Here is a 16,971-nt window from a genome sequence, read left to right as displayed (position 1 = left end):
AAAAAAAAACAAATCGGACAGCATATACTGGAATATTTTATGTAAAAAAGTTCTATGTACAAGACTTCTCACACAGTGATTGATACTTAAACTGGAGAACCAAGTTCATCTTGTTCTTCAGAAAGCAATCTTATTTTTTCCTTCAATTTTTCAATTTCTTCCTCTTGTTGCCTCACCTTCTGCTGTAGATTACAAATAACCTGAAAGGGAGAGTCAGTTTACTTCATTTATAGACAGACATGGATAAAAGTTTGTTAATAAAGCTGTGTCTATACGAGTACAAACAAGACCTGTTCCTTGGCACCACAGTTACTCCAGGTAGTTTATCTTACAACAAACAAAATAATCCACAACAAAAAACACAGGGCAAGGAAACTCCAAAGATCCTGCATAAGCTAACATAAAGCTTCAAAAGCTTTTATAGCAAAGATGGAGGAAAAAGGAACAAACAAAGTTTTTAAATCATATGTCCAGTCTTACATACTGCTATCTGTACTTAATGGCCCTTTACCTCCTTTAAGAGACCAGAAACAAGAATAGAGTTAGCCAAAGATAATGATCAGAAAAGTAAAGTCTCTCAATCACATAATCTTCTTAAGTTATGAAAAATAAACAGCGAGGGCATAATAGAGGCAGGGAAATCAAGGAGATCAGTTCAAAGCAGTTTTCTTTCTCTCATCAGAAGTGAGGTTATTGGCAAAACTTACATGTTCTGCAGTATGAAACAGTTCACTTTCACGAAGCTGAGCAGCAGTTGGTCTTTGTGAAGGTATCTTGCTGGTTAGGAGCTTAACATACTTGGCCTGGATAGGCCATTTTTTGTAGAAACTATTAGGAATGTGGCCATTCCTTAAACACATGAGAACTTCTGTTCTTTCCATTTCTGTTCCAAATGGTTGGAAGAGTTCTAGCAGGATAACACCCATGCTATACATGTCTGACTGGAAAGGCGTGAAGGAAAAGTTAGGGGATAATTGATACTTTTAGATTTCTCTTTTTTTTTCTCCTAAACATAGAATGGTACAGACAATGATAAAGCTACTCAAATTCAAATCTCTGTAGTTCCCTCAAGATTATTTTAGAAATATGACTAGTTTTTGCATTAGTAATCCGCAAGTCTAAATTGAAATCCATGTTTCAGAAAAAAATAAAAGTACTAGCAGGATGAGTATTTACCAACTGTGATGCATTTGCTTACTGAAAGACTTACGTTTTATTCCTATAACCTATCGTAAGTATGCCTTACAGAAAAAAAAATAATTGTTAAATTTAAGTTTTACTTTAAATCTTCTTTGTAGAGGAATAGTGCTATTGAACTTAGGCAGGTAATTTCTGAAAGATTACATTTGAAATTCCACAGATAAATATGGCCTATTACTGTAGGCTATACCTGAATATCATATAATATTTAATATCATATAATAATCATATAATATTTAATAGTACTTAAATGTGCTTATAGGAAAAAAAAAAAAAAAAACCTACCTTAAAATCATAGTGAGATCCCTGCAATTGTTCCGGTGAGGCATAGAGGCAAGTACCCACTCCTGAAGTATGTGTCAGTCCTTTCAAAAGTCAGTTTAAAGTTACTCAACTATTTTTTTCATTTTACTTATGAAATAAATATATATATTTTTAATAACAAACTTCAGCATTGAGACCTACTAAACTTTTTCTTCTTACCATTTATCCTGTTTGTCTTAAGCCAGTGGTCTGCATCATGCCAAAGAAGGTCTTTGCAGGCTAATCCAAAATCTCCTATTTTGACATGACGATCAGATCCATACAGAAATATATTTCTTGGCTATAGAAAGAGACAGTATAAATCTTAAATATCTTTATATAAGGGATTAAAAGATTTCATTCAGCTGTTTCAAAATCTGTATCATCAAGTGTTTCAGTGGTGTAAGGCAATCAGTAATTATTTAACATTTTAATGAGATAAAAATAAATTCATAACAATATCAAATTTTATGTTAGCAACACTACTTAGGCAAAAAGACTACATAAGAAGAAGCTGAGAAAAGGAAGAAAACCCAAACAGGAGCAATATTAAAGTTAGGGGAAAGATAAAGTACCTTTATTCCTTCTCAGCAGGAAGCAGAAATCTGCATGAACATACTGTTCATGTCAAGAGACAGACAGCGCAAGAGAGGACAGCGGATTAGACCAACTGATACAGCAAGAGGAAGGAGTAAATATTTGTGGCCTAGGCGCAATGCAAAGCAAAATACACTTTTTCTATACCATAAGCATAGCCACAAATACAAAAGTGATGAGAGCACTGACTGAAAGTTCTATCTCTGTATTTCGGCTTTATAACCACTAGGACGAGAAACGTTAGCCTTATGTATCTAAAAATTAAAAAATAAATAAAAGCTTGCTAAGTAGAAGAAAACGTAATATAAAATTATAATTTTTATTTAGTCTGTATATCACAAAGTTGCTGAGCTTTCCATGTGGAGGGGTAGTGAAAGCTGTATTACTTAGTACACTTTTTCCACTAAATACAAGTTAGTCCTAGCAATAAAACAAAGGGAACGTGAGCCTTTTTTCCATTCTTAAGTTTTTGCTGGTTTCTAGTATTTTAAATGTTGCACTGAATAATGAAGTAACCTTAAAGCTCTTCTAGAACCTGACACCCTAACAACATCACAAAGAGCAACCCAGTTCAAGTGGCAGATTCCAAATCTCGCTCCATCTGATTATGTATTTTCGTTACATAAACGGCAGTTCCCTTGCCCATGGGTAACGTCACCAAGGGTGCCAGCAGACATGTCCCTCCCTTCGCTTGGCCCCTGCTCTCCTGCGGGCAGGGGAGCGATTCACACCGGGAGCCGCTGTACAAAGCCATAATGGAAGAGGACCGTAGTGCTATTAAAGCTCTGCTGGCTGATTATTCTGTCAATGAACCACTGAGTGTGTGGAAGGAGCCTTACATCATGGATCTGCTCTCCTTCCAGGTAACCATTTGATCAATATTATCATTTAAGAAATTAAGAAAAAAAAATCATTAAGAATCATTAAGTGTTTGTAATTTCTAAATCTGACAGATTGGAATCAGACTCCTGAATCTTAGTAAAACATAAAAGAAGTGACTGAGCTTGCCAGGGTAAAGAAATACCACTTTGTGGAACATGTATCTCCAAGAGAGCAGTATGGAAGCCTTAAACGTTTCATATTTGTTTGAGGAGGTCAATGGACAATCAACGTGGATTTCAAAAAGACATTTCACAAGATCCTCACCAAGCCCTGTGCTAAACTCAAATGCAGTGAGATAAGAGCAATGGTCCCCACACAGATAAGGAATTGATGTAAAGACACAAAACGATAGGAATAAGTAGTCAGCTTTCATAGTGACTGCTGGCAATAGAGATGAGGTCTGAATACAAAGAATTGTAGAAGATTCCTTCAGCATTTTGCAAGCAGGCAGTTTAATGACAAAAGAAATAATTGCAAATAAATGTGAAAATGTAGATGCTGATCTATGAAGGGAAATACAATCATTATTTTAAATGTGTAACAACTGTCTCTGAATTGACTTACTGCTCAATAGAACTGCTTTACAACTAGTGGACAGTTCTAAAAATGTCACTTAATGCTCAAAATGGGTCCAAAAATCATGCTGAATGCTAGCAAACATTGAGGGGGAAAGAAATAAAGCAGAAAGCATCATTATGATACTATACGAATTTATATACTGCCACCTTCAATACTACATGTAGTTCTGAGCCTTCTGTCTCAAAATGGATCTGAAACCTGGAAAAAGATAGAGATGGGCAATATGAATGCTCTAAATTTGGAAGGGCCATAAATTTGGAATTCCGCTATTTGTGGAATCTGTAAATATAAAACAAGAGGTTTGATAAAGACTTAAGTCATTTACAAAATGGAAAAGGTGAGTAGGGAACACTATTCACTGTCTCTTCCAAAAAATGAAAAAGGTGACATTAAATTATTGGTGGTAACTCAAAACTAATTCATTATACATCCTTACCCACTGGAGAGTTAAACTGGAAATATTGCCACAGGATGGCTGCTTAAAGTCCACTTGAGTTTAAAAAGTGACAAATTCTGATAGCCATTTACAGGTATTTCTAATGAGATACTACATGTAGCAAGTCTATTAGCCAGAAATGGCTGAAAGGTGCCAAAGTATTTTGCATCACGACCTCGTGCTCTTATATGGGCCCTGAGACACTCACTATTGGCCTCTTATCAGAGACAGAATTTTGCACCAGATCCTTGCAGTGACTTGATTTCCAGTACAGTCTATGGCAGACACTAAGTATTAACATCTTATAAATCTTCTTTAATTCCATGCTAAATGAAGAAATCAGGAGCCTTTGCCTTAGAATTGCAACTATAAAAATGGCTGCAAAAATTACCTTCAAAAATCAAGCACAAAACAGAAAAAAAAATACATCAGAAATATAATAACCAGTACTCATAACTTGCTTCATTTTGTGCAGGATCATGCTAACTCTCCAATCCACTTAGCTGCTAAGTACAGAAAAGAAAGAAGTTTGCAATGTTTGCTAGAATCAGGTGCTGATCCAAAAATAAGGTAGGGCCCAATGAAGATGCTTTTGCTGTATTCTGTCAAGAACATACACACGTGCATACTAGCATTCAACATGAATGCAACAGGCTCTTTTAATTATTATAACTATTTTCCTCAAACTATAATATACCCAACTTGGCAGAGTGGAATCACATCTGTTTATCATTTCGAACATAAAATTTAGTTTTGTTTTATTCAATTAACATAAACAGAAACCACTATCAGAAACAGTATCTGTTAATTTTGCCACACAACACTAATCATTGTTGAATATATTTTTTACATGGCAAAGTGCCTTGTTACAATAACTGAAAGAAAAAAATCTAAATTGAAAATAGAGTAAAAAGGGCAAGAATTAGTCCTACCACTTGCTAAACTTTGCTGATTTGCAACACAAATCTGGCCTCGGATTTGTCCCATGACACTCCATAATCCATTCACCTAGATCCCTGAGCGTGGCCAGATTAGGCCACAGCTGTGACAGATCTGCTGCCTGCACCATGTAGCTCGTAATGCTCCTTCTGCGACATTCACTCAGCTGGAGCTGAACCGAAAAGTCCTATTTTTCACACTAGAAAACTGAGAAATCAGGGGTCTGAAGGCCGAGCACTTTCTGAAGAAAGGGGCTATGCCTAGCAAAAGTAACTTACTGACCCAGCTTTGGATGGGTCTCAGCAACTCATAAAATCTAACTGAACTTCTGGGACCTGTTACTATGCCACGCTTTTCCAGTTTAGGAGGTTTAATCTCAGTCATCTTTAGCCTTTAGACTATTCCCCTGAAACTCCTGCTATGTATAAGACACTCTTGTTTACCTAATAAAAACAAATTAACCCAAAACAATGCTTTATGTTACAGGAATAACAGAGGCTACACAGCACTCCATCTTCTCCTACTAAACTTGCCTAGGAGCTGCACAGCTCAGGCACCCATCTCAGACAAACTCCAGAGAAATCAACCAACTTTACAACATAACACAGAAAAGTCTCTCTGTACCTTGCGCAAGGTAAAACATCATATAAATCCTGAAATGAATAATCACAAAAATGACAGTCTTCTACAGTTAGGCCAACAGTCTGAAGGCTTTCGAGCTATATCCGTTCTCATTGAGCATGGTGCCAACGTAGATGACACGGACAAGTTTGGCAGGACAGCTCTTCACATAGCTGCAATGGCACTAGATGAACAGGTAACAGCAACTCTTATCGCCTATGGAGCAAACATTAATTTTCCTAACCCAAAATGTGGAAGAACTGCCCTTCATTTTGCAGTGTGCACAGCATCATTTAAAGCAAGCAGAATTTTAGGTACCAATGTAGATTGCATTCGTTTACTATTAAATAACGGAGCCAAAGTTAATATCCAAGATCATGAGGGACGAACAGCTATTCATGAAGCTTGCTCAGGTGGCAGAAAGGAAATAGTTGATCTCCTATTAGAGTATAAAGCAGATGTGAATAGCTTAACAAGGGATGGACAATCTCCACTCTTTACATTTCTTCAGCACAGAACAAATTTAAAGTATACAGCACTGCTGAACAAGTTGCTAGGACTCTCATATCCATTGAGGTTAAGAGATGATCAAGGACATCTACCCCCTGGACTTCTGTTCTCAGAATTTCAAATGCTGAAAGACCGACTTATAACTTTATCAAATAAACTACCATCTCTGCAGGACATCTGCATCTTCACTGTTAGAAGAATATATGGTGAAAAGTATAAGCACTGGCTCAAAAAAAGACTTCCAGTAATTGTATGGAATTCTTTATACAAATACGAGGACTTCTCAACACTTTGGAAAAATAAGACCATGATGATAACATGGATGACAGGAGACCATGATGACAGGAAAGCAAACTAAAAAAAAGTTAACTCTTAAACAGTCCTTACAAAAAATAAAATTAATCCAGAACACACATTAATATTGTATGTTTTGAAGTAATTTCAAATTTTCACATGTGGTGTTTTAAAAATCAGGATCATTTTTACACTAATTTCCTCATATAGCTAATATATAAGATATAGAGATCACCTGTAGAAAGTAAAGTAGGAGAACAGACATTGAAGTCCTTACTATTTGAGTCTAACAGTTGAATTATTGAAAGAAAAAGCAACAGATATTCTACCCATGTTTATCATTCAAGCAAGTAGTAAGTCAAAACTATTCTTACGTCTACAGTATTAAAAACAAACAATGCAGGAACACAGAAAAGGCATCCTATTCTTACCCCTTCCAAATGTATTTTTTCTAAGTTTATGCTTCATTACTTTTAATAGGAAGGGAACCAAACTTTTAATTCCTTCACTGAGGGAGACTTGCAATTTCAGCTCCTTAGAGAGACAGCAACCATTTTGAAAGAGAGTAATTATCTGCAACTAAGGGAGGCAAAAAAAAGGAAATAAAGGAAAAAGGAAAGGAAATTAAAAAAAAGGAATAACACCAATTTCAACATATTCTCAAATGCTAATTGATTCACTTTTAACAAATTGAGGTACATTCAGGAGGCTCTTTCTGATTCTTTTACAATTGCTTACAAAAGTAAGTACAACTGTTAAGTCTTGCTTAGCACCAAAAAAAAGAAGTCTTGACAAAGGAGATTAATCAGAATTTACATTTAACTCAGTGTAATTGAATAATTTGTTTATAGTAAGATCAGTACGGCACTTCTGCAGACAGCATATTTTTCGTACCTACCATAGCTAAATTCTTAAGTGCACAGGTTATCTCAGGTTGAATCATGACATGTTTTCAATATCCCATAGCTCAAGTTACCTTTGTTTTCTTTAATTTCAAGTGGTAAACTGATGAACTTACTTTAAGGTCTCGATGCATCACTCCCATGCTGTGGATATAACATACTCCTTCTAACAACTCTTGAAAACATTTCATGGTCCAGGTGACATCCACCAGATGGTACTGACCTTAAAACAAATTGAAAACTAAATTATTTCAACAGATTTTGCTGAATTGCTTTATTTATCGTGCTAGGTCTTGTTGGATTCAGTTTCTTTATGAACTGGAAGGAATTTTAAATAGACTAAGTATAGGTCAAAAACTGGAATTTCCCATGGTTCTCCTACGAGAATATTTCCTTTATATTGAATTAGTAATTTTTTTTTAAAACAGTGATGAATCTTACTGAAAGTTTCTTCTGCTCTCTCACTGCATCTCTTATTGCGTTCAGCAATCCAGTCGCACAAGGAGATTTCACACAATTGCATCTGAATATAAAGCATCAAACGATACTCCACCTAACAGAAAAACACTGGTCCATAATTGCGCCAATTGTGTATGTAATATAAACAGCATTTACTTATACATTTTCTTTAAAACTTGCAAAAACTAAATTTAAAAACTAAATATCAGTTTTAAATCAAATTGTCAGTAAACACAATATTACTAAGCTACTTTTAAGAAACAGATGCAACACTACCTTGTTTTAGCTTTCTGCTTTTTCCCTAAATTTTAGCAACTGTTTATAAAGCTCATGGTAAAAGATAACAGAAAAGCCTTTCAAGTTCAAAGGAGAGCTGAAGACTACTTTTGTTCCTTTTTTTTTCCTAGACATACTGAACAGAAATGCACTCTGACTTACAAAAATAAGGTAAATTAATACAAAATACTAAAAAATGGCAACCTGTTAACGTGAGCTTTATGATTTATTGCCAGAAATTTGTTTACTATAATGTGTTGGTTCATTTGATAATCAGACCACGCAAGCAAACATCTGTGCAATCTAGGATTTCCATAAGAAGGAACTTTAAATGATAGCAAAAGTTTGAAACATTCCAGCGCTAGCTACATTATACAAAACAGTTCAGTGGTGTGAATACCATTAAGTTGCAGAAGCATAAGCGCAGTAGCGATCCCCTTGCCTTTTCCTGCTTCCTTCTCTTTCACAAGTAATACCTACTGATAAAAGCTTAATCCCACACTGTATAGGTACATATCTAGATGCTTTAAAAATATCTCAGTTAGCCATCATTACTGAATATGGAAGATATTCAAATTTGATCTTTTATGCATGAGTAAGGGTTTATTTTGTTTTTCTTTTCTTTTCTTTTTTTTTTTAAATTCATATGGATTCTTTGAAAGGATCCAGGATGCCAAATATACAGAGATCACTCCTCTATGCTGGATTTTGGCAAGTTCAGAGGTCAGCTTCCCTGTTTTGGTAGTATCCACTTAAAGCAACAATTTTCTGTATTTTTGGCTCTAATCCCAGTCATTTGATTTATAAAAAAAATTATTATAAATCATTCCTATGTCTACCTAATTCTACTTTGCAAACACAATCAACTAAGACATTAGTAAATACGTTTAAAGAGAACTCCATTTACCTCAAACGCTCCACACAGAGCTATATCTGTCTGAGAGCTTCCTTCAATGCAGGACTTACTTCCAGCAATACTGTCATTATCCAGGCTAAAATGAGGTCCATATGATGAATGATTTTTAAAATCACTTGATGTGCTGTCAACATGAGCTGTAGAATATTCTTGTAATTCTACAGACAATTTGCATTTATCTGGTTTTGTATAAATTTTATTACTGCTGCTAGTAAAATCATTCCCTTCATCCATACTGGGCATTGATTCATTGTTCAGATTTTTAAGACTGGTACAATCACGGGACTTCTTTTCTTGTGAGGTAAGATCAGCAAAGATAATTGAACTATCACTTTCCACACTCTGAATGTGACGGTGATCACTGAAAAGAATAAAACAGAGAAATCAATATGTACAGTTTTATACCAGCTATTTTGTAATATGGGGTTCTCAATTTTTCTTTTTTTTTTGTGATTGCAAAATGCGGTTTGCATCAGATTTTTGATATCTGACACAGCTCATTGGTACATACAAGCCTAGGTCACAGTATTCAGTGTGCATAAGTATGATGCATTTTCTCTTCTTTCTAGTTAGTAGCATATTGCCCGCTGTAACATTGTCCATTGAATTCAATCATCTCCTTAGGGAAGGAGATTCTAATCTACTTTCCCCAGCCTGCACGTCCTTTAAAAAAATAACCCAATAACCCTGAAAAATAACCTATTTCTATTAAGAAATTCCTTCTAATAGAACTCCGGAGTTATTTAAAAAATATTGGTGAATGGCACAAAATTTTTGAAACAAGCTTAAAGCCCAGAACTAGAGTCAGGCACCTAAAAATCCAAGATCTAAGCTAGATAGGAGCATCAGACAATATTCTTCAGCTCATGCAACCGAAATGGATAATTAACACTTCTTTGGTTGTAATCTGGAAGTAAATAGCACTTTTGTAAATACGTGCCAAATTTTGTAAACTTTTAAGGCTTGTTTTTTTAAATAATCTTACGTGGAGGCCAAATAAACATTACCATTGAGATTTATAATACTTACTTGCCATTCTCTTGTTCCAAAGACAATGGCTCCAAGGTCATTATTGCTTTATCTGTTAGATGAAAAGATAAACATGGTATTTCATAAAACAAAGCATGCAAATATTTACTGCAAATTAACATTTAAGTTATAGTAATTCACTTAATTTACAACTTAACTATCTCCAAATATCTCCTTCTCTATTTTTGCTGCTGAAAAGGTATTCCTTATTCTACTAAGCAACAACAGTGTCTCATTCATCTTTCACATCTTTTTTCATGAAATAAATGTGGTTAAGAGACCTCCAAAGGGATTGTCCTGGGCTCTTTTATATATTTACCGAGATTGCACTTTTAAGAAGTTAGCCAGTTCAAAATCAGGGCTTCTAACATACTTAATGATACACGGAGTTAAAGAGGCATCTACATGCTAACATCTAATCCTTGGCATCACTCGGCCACTGTTTCGGGCGTACATGGTATTTTGGGAATAATTTTCATTAAACTTGCATATTTATGTGAAAAAGACAGCAGTTTGGTTTAGCACACATGGATTTCAGAAGCAAGCATGAAATAACCTATTTTTGTAAGCTAAAGGTAACCATAAGTAGCACGGGATCTATCCATATATCTAGTTAGGTACCTGTATTATCAGTATTTAAATGCTTGCGATTTACTTCTAAGATGTTATATCCTTCAATGTTCTCAGTATCAGAGTAGCAGTATCTATTTTACTGTATTAAAAAAACTCCTATGCATTTCCTTTCATGCTCACAGCAGACTAGGGGAGTCAAGTTAATGACTGGAAAGCAATGAAGTCATATACAGGATAAGCAAACCTTCCACTAAAAGAGGATAAAAGATTTAAATACTAAAGACTTTCAAAGAGGACAAGAAAGAAAGGAACCAATGGATTAGAATTAGAAAGGGAGCAAAGGCCATAGTGTGGGAAGGGCTGAGAAAAGAGAAACTGAAGAGACAAAAGTGGGGCAAGAAAGAAGATACCCAATGAAGATAAAAAATAGATGAATTTGGAACTGTTTCAGGAAATATCCGTAAAAACATAAAAATAATAATAAAAAAAAAAAGCAAGCTCTACCACTGCAGAAATATAAAACTAAATTCATCAGTTCTATTTCAAAACTCTCTTGTGGAAAACAGAATAAGAGGGCATATTTTTTGCCATTAAATTATTTCCAAATTCTTTCAGTTTTTCTAAACTGCTTTCAAAAACGTTCCGAGACAGATAAGAAGAGAAGCACAGCGGGAGGGCTATCCTAGCTCTGTCACAGCTTTGAAATTTCAAAGCACACTAGTAAATTTGTGGATTTTTTCCTCTACTATTCATTATACAGCACTTGCCCCATAAATCTGAAGTAGTTTGCTTCCTACTATTCATTCCTCTCCTAGTCAATTCGCTACCTCTTTAAAAGTTTTCCATTGTATTCCACTGAATTTCACACAACTTTAAAATCCTCTTCAAATATTAGCAGAAGCTAACACTTTCACAGTTCCAAATTCACCAATAAACAGCAAGTAAGTTATAAAATTTGAGTTTGATGTGCACAAAGGGAAATCAAGACCTCCTGTTCATTTCTAGCTTTTTTGTTTGTTGTGTTTTAATGAGAAAAAAAAAGTTATTTTTATAAAAAGTAAAGATTTTCTTGCAAATTAATAGCACATATATTACAAGTCAGATGCAATAATAATGCAATACGTTGTACTTCCCTTTTGGACATGCTAGTTGCGCATGTTCCATCCAAGCTGTGTGATATCCTACAATATTTGGGTGCTGCAGCCCAGCCAGCACTTTAACTTCTCGTAGCACCTAAAAAAAAGACCAAGTAGAATATGATTGTCCTTCATTCTGAGTGCTTCATAAATCCAGGAACTAACAAAACATATCTTTTTCTTAGAGAGAAACAACAGTCACTACAATAAAGGAGGAAATTTGGGAGATGCAAGACAAATTATGATTTTATAACTGCAGAGAGTATTAACTTCAAGTCAATGATATGTTCCCTTTCGTGGTCTTAAATATCTCTGAATTACTTTCTTCTACTAGATTCAGTTATGGTCAAATATTTAGAAACTCAGAATATATCTTATGGAAAACAGTTGTTGCATTTAATATTTTGGGAAACATTAACTGCATTACTAAATTAGATTGGAATCAGTTACAGGACGCAGGGAGTTAGAAATGATTGACAGGAAAAATAATACCTTCATGCAGTCTCTTCTTGTAGCCTTCTTAATGTTAATTCTTTTAATAGCATAGAACTGACCATCTAATTTGTTTCTGACCTGGACGCAATTATAACACAGCAAAATTAAAATTAAATGCATTTAAGTCAATGTGTTATTAAATCCTTTAGAACCAACTATTTTCTAAAAAATAAATTCTGCTCTCTGTTCAGGTAACCTTCACCCGTAGTAGAGAAGAAATCTGAGATTAGACCCTAGCTGTCTGAGACAGACACTCTGCTTTTGCCTTTTTCAAGAGTGCAAAAATCTAATTCAAACTGCATGAAATACAGACTACACCTATCTTTCCTTCAAAAACAAAAACAAACAAACAAAGTTGTCCACATGGATTTTCAGCTCTAATTCATATATTAGTCAAAATACCCTGACTAGCAACAGGTTGACAAATTTAACATCACATGCAATGTTCACAAACACTAGGAAACAACTCAGGTACATGCTTTATGACCTCAAATGGAGTGGGGTCCATTATTCTTACATATTCTAATATTTTAGAGATGTAAAACATATATTCACTATAACAGCATGGTTGATTTAAAAAAAAAAAAAAAAAAAAAAGCTTCTTTATTCCGAACAGAAAGTCCTAATTATCATCCACACACTCATCTAATGCTAGTAGGTCCTGGTAACTGCTTAATTGGGTTATCAAAAACTGCCATTTACATACGACACTTACAACATGGAGAATCTAAGTTGGCCCTATATTACAAGTATTTAGTATAATTCATCAGTGGTTTGGACAGTTTACATTCAAATGAATACTGCTTTCTTCTTAAGCTGCCAAAACCAGAATGTTTGAGTGTGGAGACTAACCAGTTTTTGTCACTGCTTTAAATCAATATACCAGAATATATCATATGAGAAATAAGAGTTTTAATTCATTGTTTAAAGGTCAAATTACAAAAAAAAAAAAAAAAAAAAGATCTCCTGCCACTTATAAACAGAGAAGAGAAACCATCGCCAAGCACCTTTTGAAACAAAATCCCGTAAATGTACAGGTTCTATTGGTCTGTTTTATTGCACAATGTGTATTTTTACTTTTGTAATGGGGGGAAAAAAAAAGATCTAATCAATAATCCTAAACTTAAAGAAAAAGTAACTACTAACAGATTAGTTATAAATGGAGGGTAAAGAATACCTTGTATACTTTACCGTATCCTCCTTTTCCTAGCCTTGCAATCTCATCAAATTCATTCAAGTATCGTGAAGTCTGTGATTCAAAGAGAAATTCTTTTTCCCTAATCAAAAAAAAGTTAACTACATTAAACAAAATTACAGCTTATAAGTAAGGTGCTAAATAAGCTACAGGTATAGACAATCTAGAAATACCATCTATATTATGAAAAGAAGAAAAGTATTTTGATAGTGCTAAACTGAATAGGAAAAAAAAAGAAAAAAAAATACAGCAGACAGCACTGGCATGCACATGGACAGTTACTGTGAAAGTAATTTTATATGCTACAAATCCATAACCCAAGCTAACCTAAATGTTAAAATATTTTTCTTTATGCTTATGCTGATAATTTTCTGCATGGGCCTACTACCTATGAGATTTGTATTCAAGAAGTTTTAAGCAGAAAATTTTGCCCAGATGATACTGACAGATTTCAGATAAATTTTTCATCTTTGTTCTATGCTTTGTAGACAAAGTAAGAAATGCAATTTTAATGAAATTCAGAGTAAGTAAAACTGATTATTTATTGGGCACGGAACTTCAGAGAGTTAACTTTAATACCTACTAAACACTTCAAATACATACCCAATTGCATGAGAATCTCCATTATCGAGCTCCTATGAAACAACAAAATCCAACATAAAAACATGCCACACAGAGTAATAGCTCTACCATGACACAGTTATGAACATATAAGCATGGACAGCTTAATCAAAACAATCAAAAGTGAATCTACAACTACATTCTAAGAAGAAAATGAGGTTACAGATTCACTCTGCATAGAGCTCCACCAAATTAAAGTATTATTATCCCAGCAGCAACCTGTTAACATATCTCTACTGGAGATATTCTTGCCCTTTAGAGTTCTGCTGGTGAACAGCTATGAGAGCACTAAAACGTGCTCAAGACAAAACTAACTAGCTTAGCTCAAACAGCTGATGATCAGACTGGTCTGACTCAGCCTGAGGCACATTATGCAGCACACAAATTAGGCCCTTCACTAAGAAAAATGTGAGGGTGTTAACATAATCAACCAGAACCGTTATAGTTGGAAAAGGATGCATGCCCATTGCCTTAAAAATTGTTGCCAATACTTAAAACATTTTGCCTGAGTTTTAAAGCATATGGATATTTTAATTTAATAAGGTATAAAATACCGCTGATTTCAAAAGCTTTGATTTGCCCCTTACAGTTCAGAATCTTCCCTCGTACTGGTCCCTCAACCAAATTAGATTGAAGCACCATTTGGTATAATTATTGAAATACTCAATCCAATATTAAGAAAATCACGAAGCAAAAGTTGCTTTGGACACACTGACATGTTGATTCCTTAACACAAAACTTGCCAAAGAAATTTATGGCTTACCCCATTAAGTATTTGTCGATTAGCTGCTTTCATTAGTTCAGTAATGGCTCTATTATGCTGCAATCTTACAGTACTAAATTCATCACAGAAAGCAAAAGGAGAGAGCAACCCTGTTCTTGTGAAAGCCTGACGGAGTACTGTACAAAGGAATAGAAAAAGGTCACTTCAAAGAAAGTGTGCCACTAAGGCCATGCAAACAAATGTTCTTTTTAAATGAGAAAAAGTTATTTGAGAGCATGCCTGGAAAACTGCATGCTCAGTCATTTCCATCTGCTCCGATGTCTTTTCCCACACTCCTTGCAACCAAAACTAATTAAATCCAAACAAGAGCTCTTGTGGGAATCTCCTTTACTTTTGCATAATACAATTATTTACTACCCACTCCGTTGTCGAAACTGTATCTTTTCTATATCCACCCATTCGCTCATTTCCCTTGGGCTAATTTTGCTTGTTGAAAAGAGAAATTCAAAGCACACTCACGACAACGAGGAAACATGCTTCTAGTAAAAAGCAGCAGTGTTTTTTTTTTTCTTTTTTTTTTGCTGATTCATATATGCACTCATACATTTGTGCACATACTTGCCATAAATAATAAAGTCATCATTTTTTTTTCCTCCCCTCAAAGCAGCACATTATTCTCAGCTTGGGGAAAACAAAACTATGACAAATAGAAAAATAACAAGCACTGAAGATGTGTGAAGATGTTAGAAAAATGTACTTAAAAGCTTTTAGGAGTTCTGGGATCTTAAAACAGACTTATTTGTAAGGATTTTTGCAGATGACTCTTTAGTATTTCAAAAGTAGTATTTCAAAAATAGCTTATTAGTTTATCTTTTAACACACACTATTTTCTATAACTTTTCATACTAAGAAAGGAATGGACAAACGACAATTTTCAAACAAAACACCTAGGATAAGTTACCCCTAAGACAAATTTCCAAAGAAATACGTCACACTTAAGAAAACAGGCTCACAGTATTATGTCAAAAGATTTTAACGGGAAATGAAGGACTTATAAAAGATCTGCTCAGATATCCACAGAACATACTTTTGAAAGATGCATTGAAAAATACACTACAGCTATTTCTTGAAAAACACTCCTATTGGATTCCTCTCTTTTACCTGTGCTTTTAGGTCAGATTTAACACATCCATCGAGTGTAGTCTCTTACTCAAATCAACCATTTACCATTCTTATGGTTCATCTGTCATGATTTAGCCAGAACATAACTGTCCCTGACCAATACCTACAACTACATGCAGTTCCTATTTTGCAAAGTAACACAGGGCCTCGCTACCCACTAAGCTGATGAAGGGCATTCATCCTCTCCCTAGCAGCACTCTTGTCCCCCAGTGGATGAACATTTTTATGACATTGCATGGCAATGCTGCAGTGTAACTTTTTTAAGACCCTGCACGGCAACTCCATACAGACAGTTCAAGGGATGCAGGCCTGCAAGGCGGCTCGGGAGAGGGGGCTGCGCTGCCCTTACTCACTGCGGAACAAGCAGCGGGAGTGCACGGGGTTGTGCGTGTACATGTGGCAGAGGTGCTCCAGCAGCGACACCAGCAGCAGCTGGTTCTGAATGGTGGAGGTGAAGTTGACAAACTTCTGCGAGCCGTTGGCCACGCGCAGCTCGGCCGGCACGTCCGACTCTGCAGAGGGAAGGGCGAGCGGCTGAGCTCCTTCCTGCCGCTCCACACGCAAGGGACCACTAACACCCTTCAGAGCCCACGTGCCTCCTGGACAGCTTGCACACAACCAGACAAGAATGAGCTTAAGACGTTAATTGGTCTCCAATTAAGGCCACTTTATGTACGTACCTATGAAGACATATGAAACGCGAGGCCAAGTCTACCCTGGGCAAAAGAGCGGCCAAGTCTACCGGAAGCGGGGCAGTTACCTCAGGGAGCGCCGCGGGCGCCGGGCGCGCCGCCCGCTCTTGCATCAGTCTTCCCGGTGACCCCCGACTCCCTCCTTCCCCTCGCCGCGGCCGCTTCTCATCCCCGCCGGCTGAGCTCCCGCGGCCCCGCTTACCGTCGAAACGCGGCTCCGGGCCCTCCTCCGGGAACTCGATGGCGGGCGGCGAGGAGCGAGGCACCGCCGGCAGCGGCCAGGACGCCTCGGCGACGAGGCCGCGTCCCGCTCCCCGCCTCATGGCGGCCGGGCCCGGACTACCGACGTTGCTCGCGGCGGCGCGGCTGCCCGCCTCCCGGGGGCGGTCCCGGGGGCCGAGCCGGCGCCT

The 16,971-nt window shown here is 36.3% G+C and overlaps 2 protein-coding genes across 2 annotated transcripts; one reads left to right on the top strand and one right to left on the bottom strand.

Moving 5' to 3' along the window:
* Nucleotides 1-45: 45 nt before the first annotated feature.
* On the bottom strand, nucleotides 46-16,896 carry EIF2AK1 (eukaryotic translation initiation factor 2 alpha kinase 1). Its single transcript, XM_088529424.1, has 15 exons — nucleotides 16,764-16,896; nucleotides 16,223-16,381; nucleotides 14,727-14,863; nucleotides 13,946-13,977; nucleotides 13,325-13,424; nucleotides 12,145-12,225; nucleotides 11,652-11,749; nucleotides 9,944-9,997; nucleotides 8,906-9,275; nucleotides 7,705-7,816; nucleotides 7,380-7,486; nucleotides 1,684-1,804; nucleotides 1,486-1,565; nucleotides 708-941; nucleotides 46-200 (listed from the first exon to the last, which is right to left on the bottom strand). The coding sequence occupies exons 1-15, from the start codon at nucleotides 16,882-16,884 to the stop codon at nucleotides 87-89; spliced, it is 1,920 nt and encodes a 639-aa protein (XP_088385550.1). The 5' UTR covers nucleotides 16,885-16,896; the 3' UTR covers nucleotides 46-86.
* On the top strand, nucleotides 2,626-6,425 carry ANKRD61 (ankyrin repeat domain 61). Its single transcript, XM_088529392.1, has 3 exons — nucleotides 2,626-2,963; nucleotides 4,473-4,567; nucleotides 5,423-6,425. Exons 1-3 carry the CDS (start codon nucleotides 2,745-2,747, stop codon nucleotides 6,423-6,425), a joined length of 1,317 nt encoding a protein of 438 aa, XP_088385518.1. The 5' UTR covers nucleotides 2,626-2,744.
* Nucleotides 16,897-16,971: the final 75 nt, after the last annotated feature.

This window comes from Tinamus guttatus, unplaced genomic scaffold (assembly GCF_059628265.1).
Source record: "Tinamus guttatus ecotype Peru unplaced genomic scaffold, ASM5962826v1 Tinamus_guttatus_pri_ptg000330l, whole genome shotgun sequence".
In the NCBI taxonomy this organism is placed as follows: Eukaryota; Metazoa; Chordata; class Aves; order Tinamiformes; family Tinamidae; genus Tinamus; species Tinamus guttatus.
This window is presented reverse-complemented; position numbering and strand designations above follow the sequence as displayed.

Excerpts from the sequence above, each read along its gene's own strand:
- EIF2AK1 (XM_088529424.1), bottom strand. The coding sequence starts at position 16,884 with ATGAGGCGGGGAGCGGGACGCGGCCTCGTCGCCGAGGCGTCCTGGCCG. Across the intron at positions 14,864-16,222 it reads CTCCCGCTGCTTGTTCCGCA|TACTCCGTCAGGCTTTCACA; the intron begins GTGAGTAAGGGC and ends TCCTTTGTACAG. Across the intron at positions 7,817-8,905 it reads CTCTGTGTGGAGCGTTTGAG|GTGGAGTATCGTTTGATGCT; the intron begins GTAAATGGAGTT and ends TTTTTCTGTTAG.
- ANKRD61 (XM_088529392.1), top strand. The coding sequence starts at position 2,745 with ATGGGTAACGTCACCAAGGGTGCCAGCAGACATGTCCCTCCCTTCGCT. Across the intron at positions 2,964-4,472 it reads TGGATCTGCTCTCCTTCCAG|GATCATGCTAACTCTCCAAT; the intron begins GTAACCATTTGA and ends CATTTTGTGCAG. Across the intron at positions 4,568-5,422 it reads GGTGCTGATCCAAAAATAAG|GAATAACAGAGGCTACACAG; the intron begins GTAGGGCCCAAT and ends TTTATGTTACAG.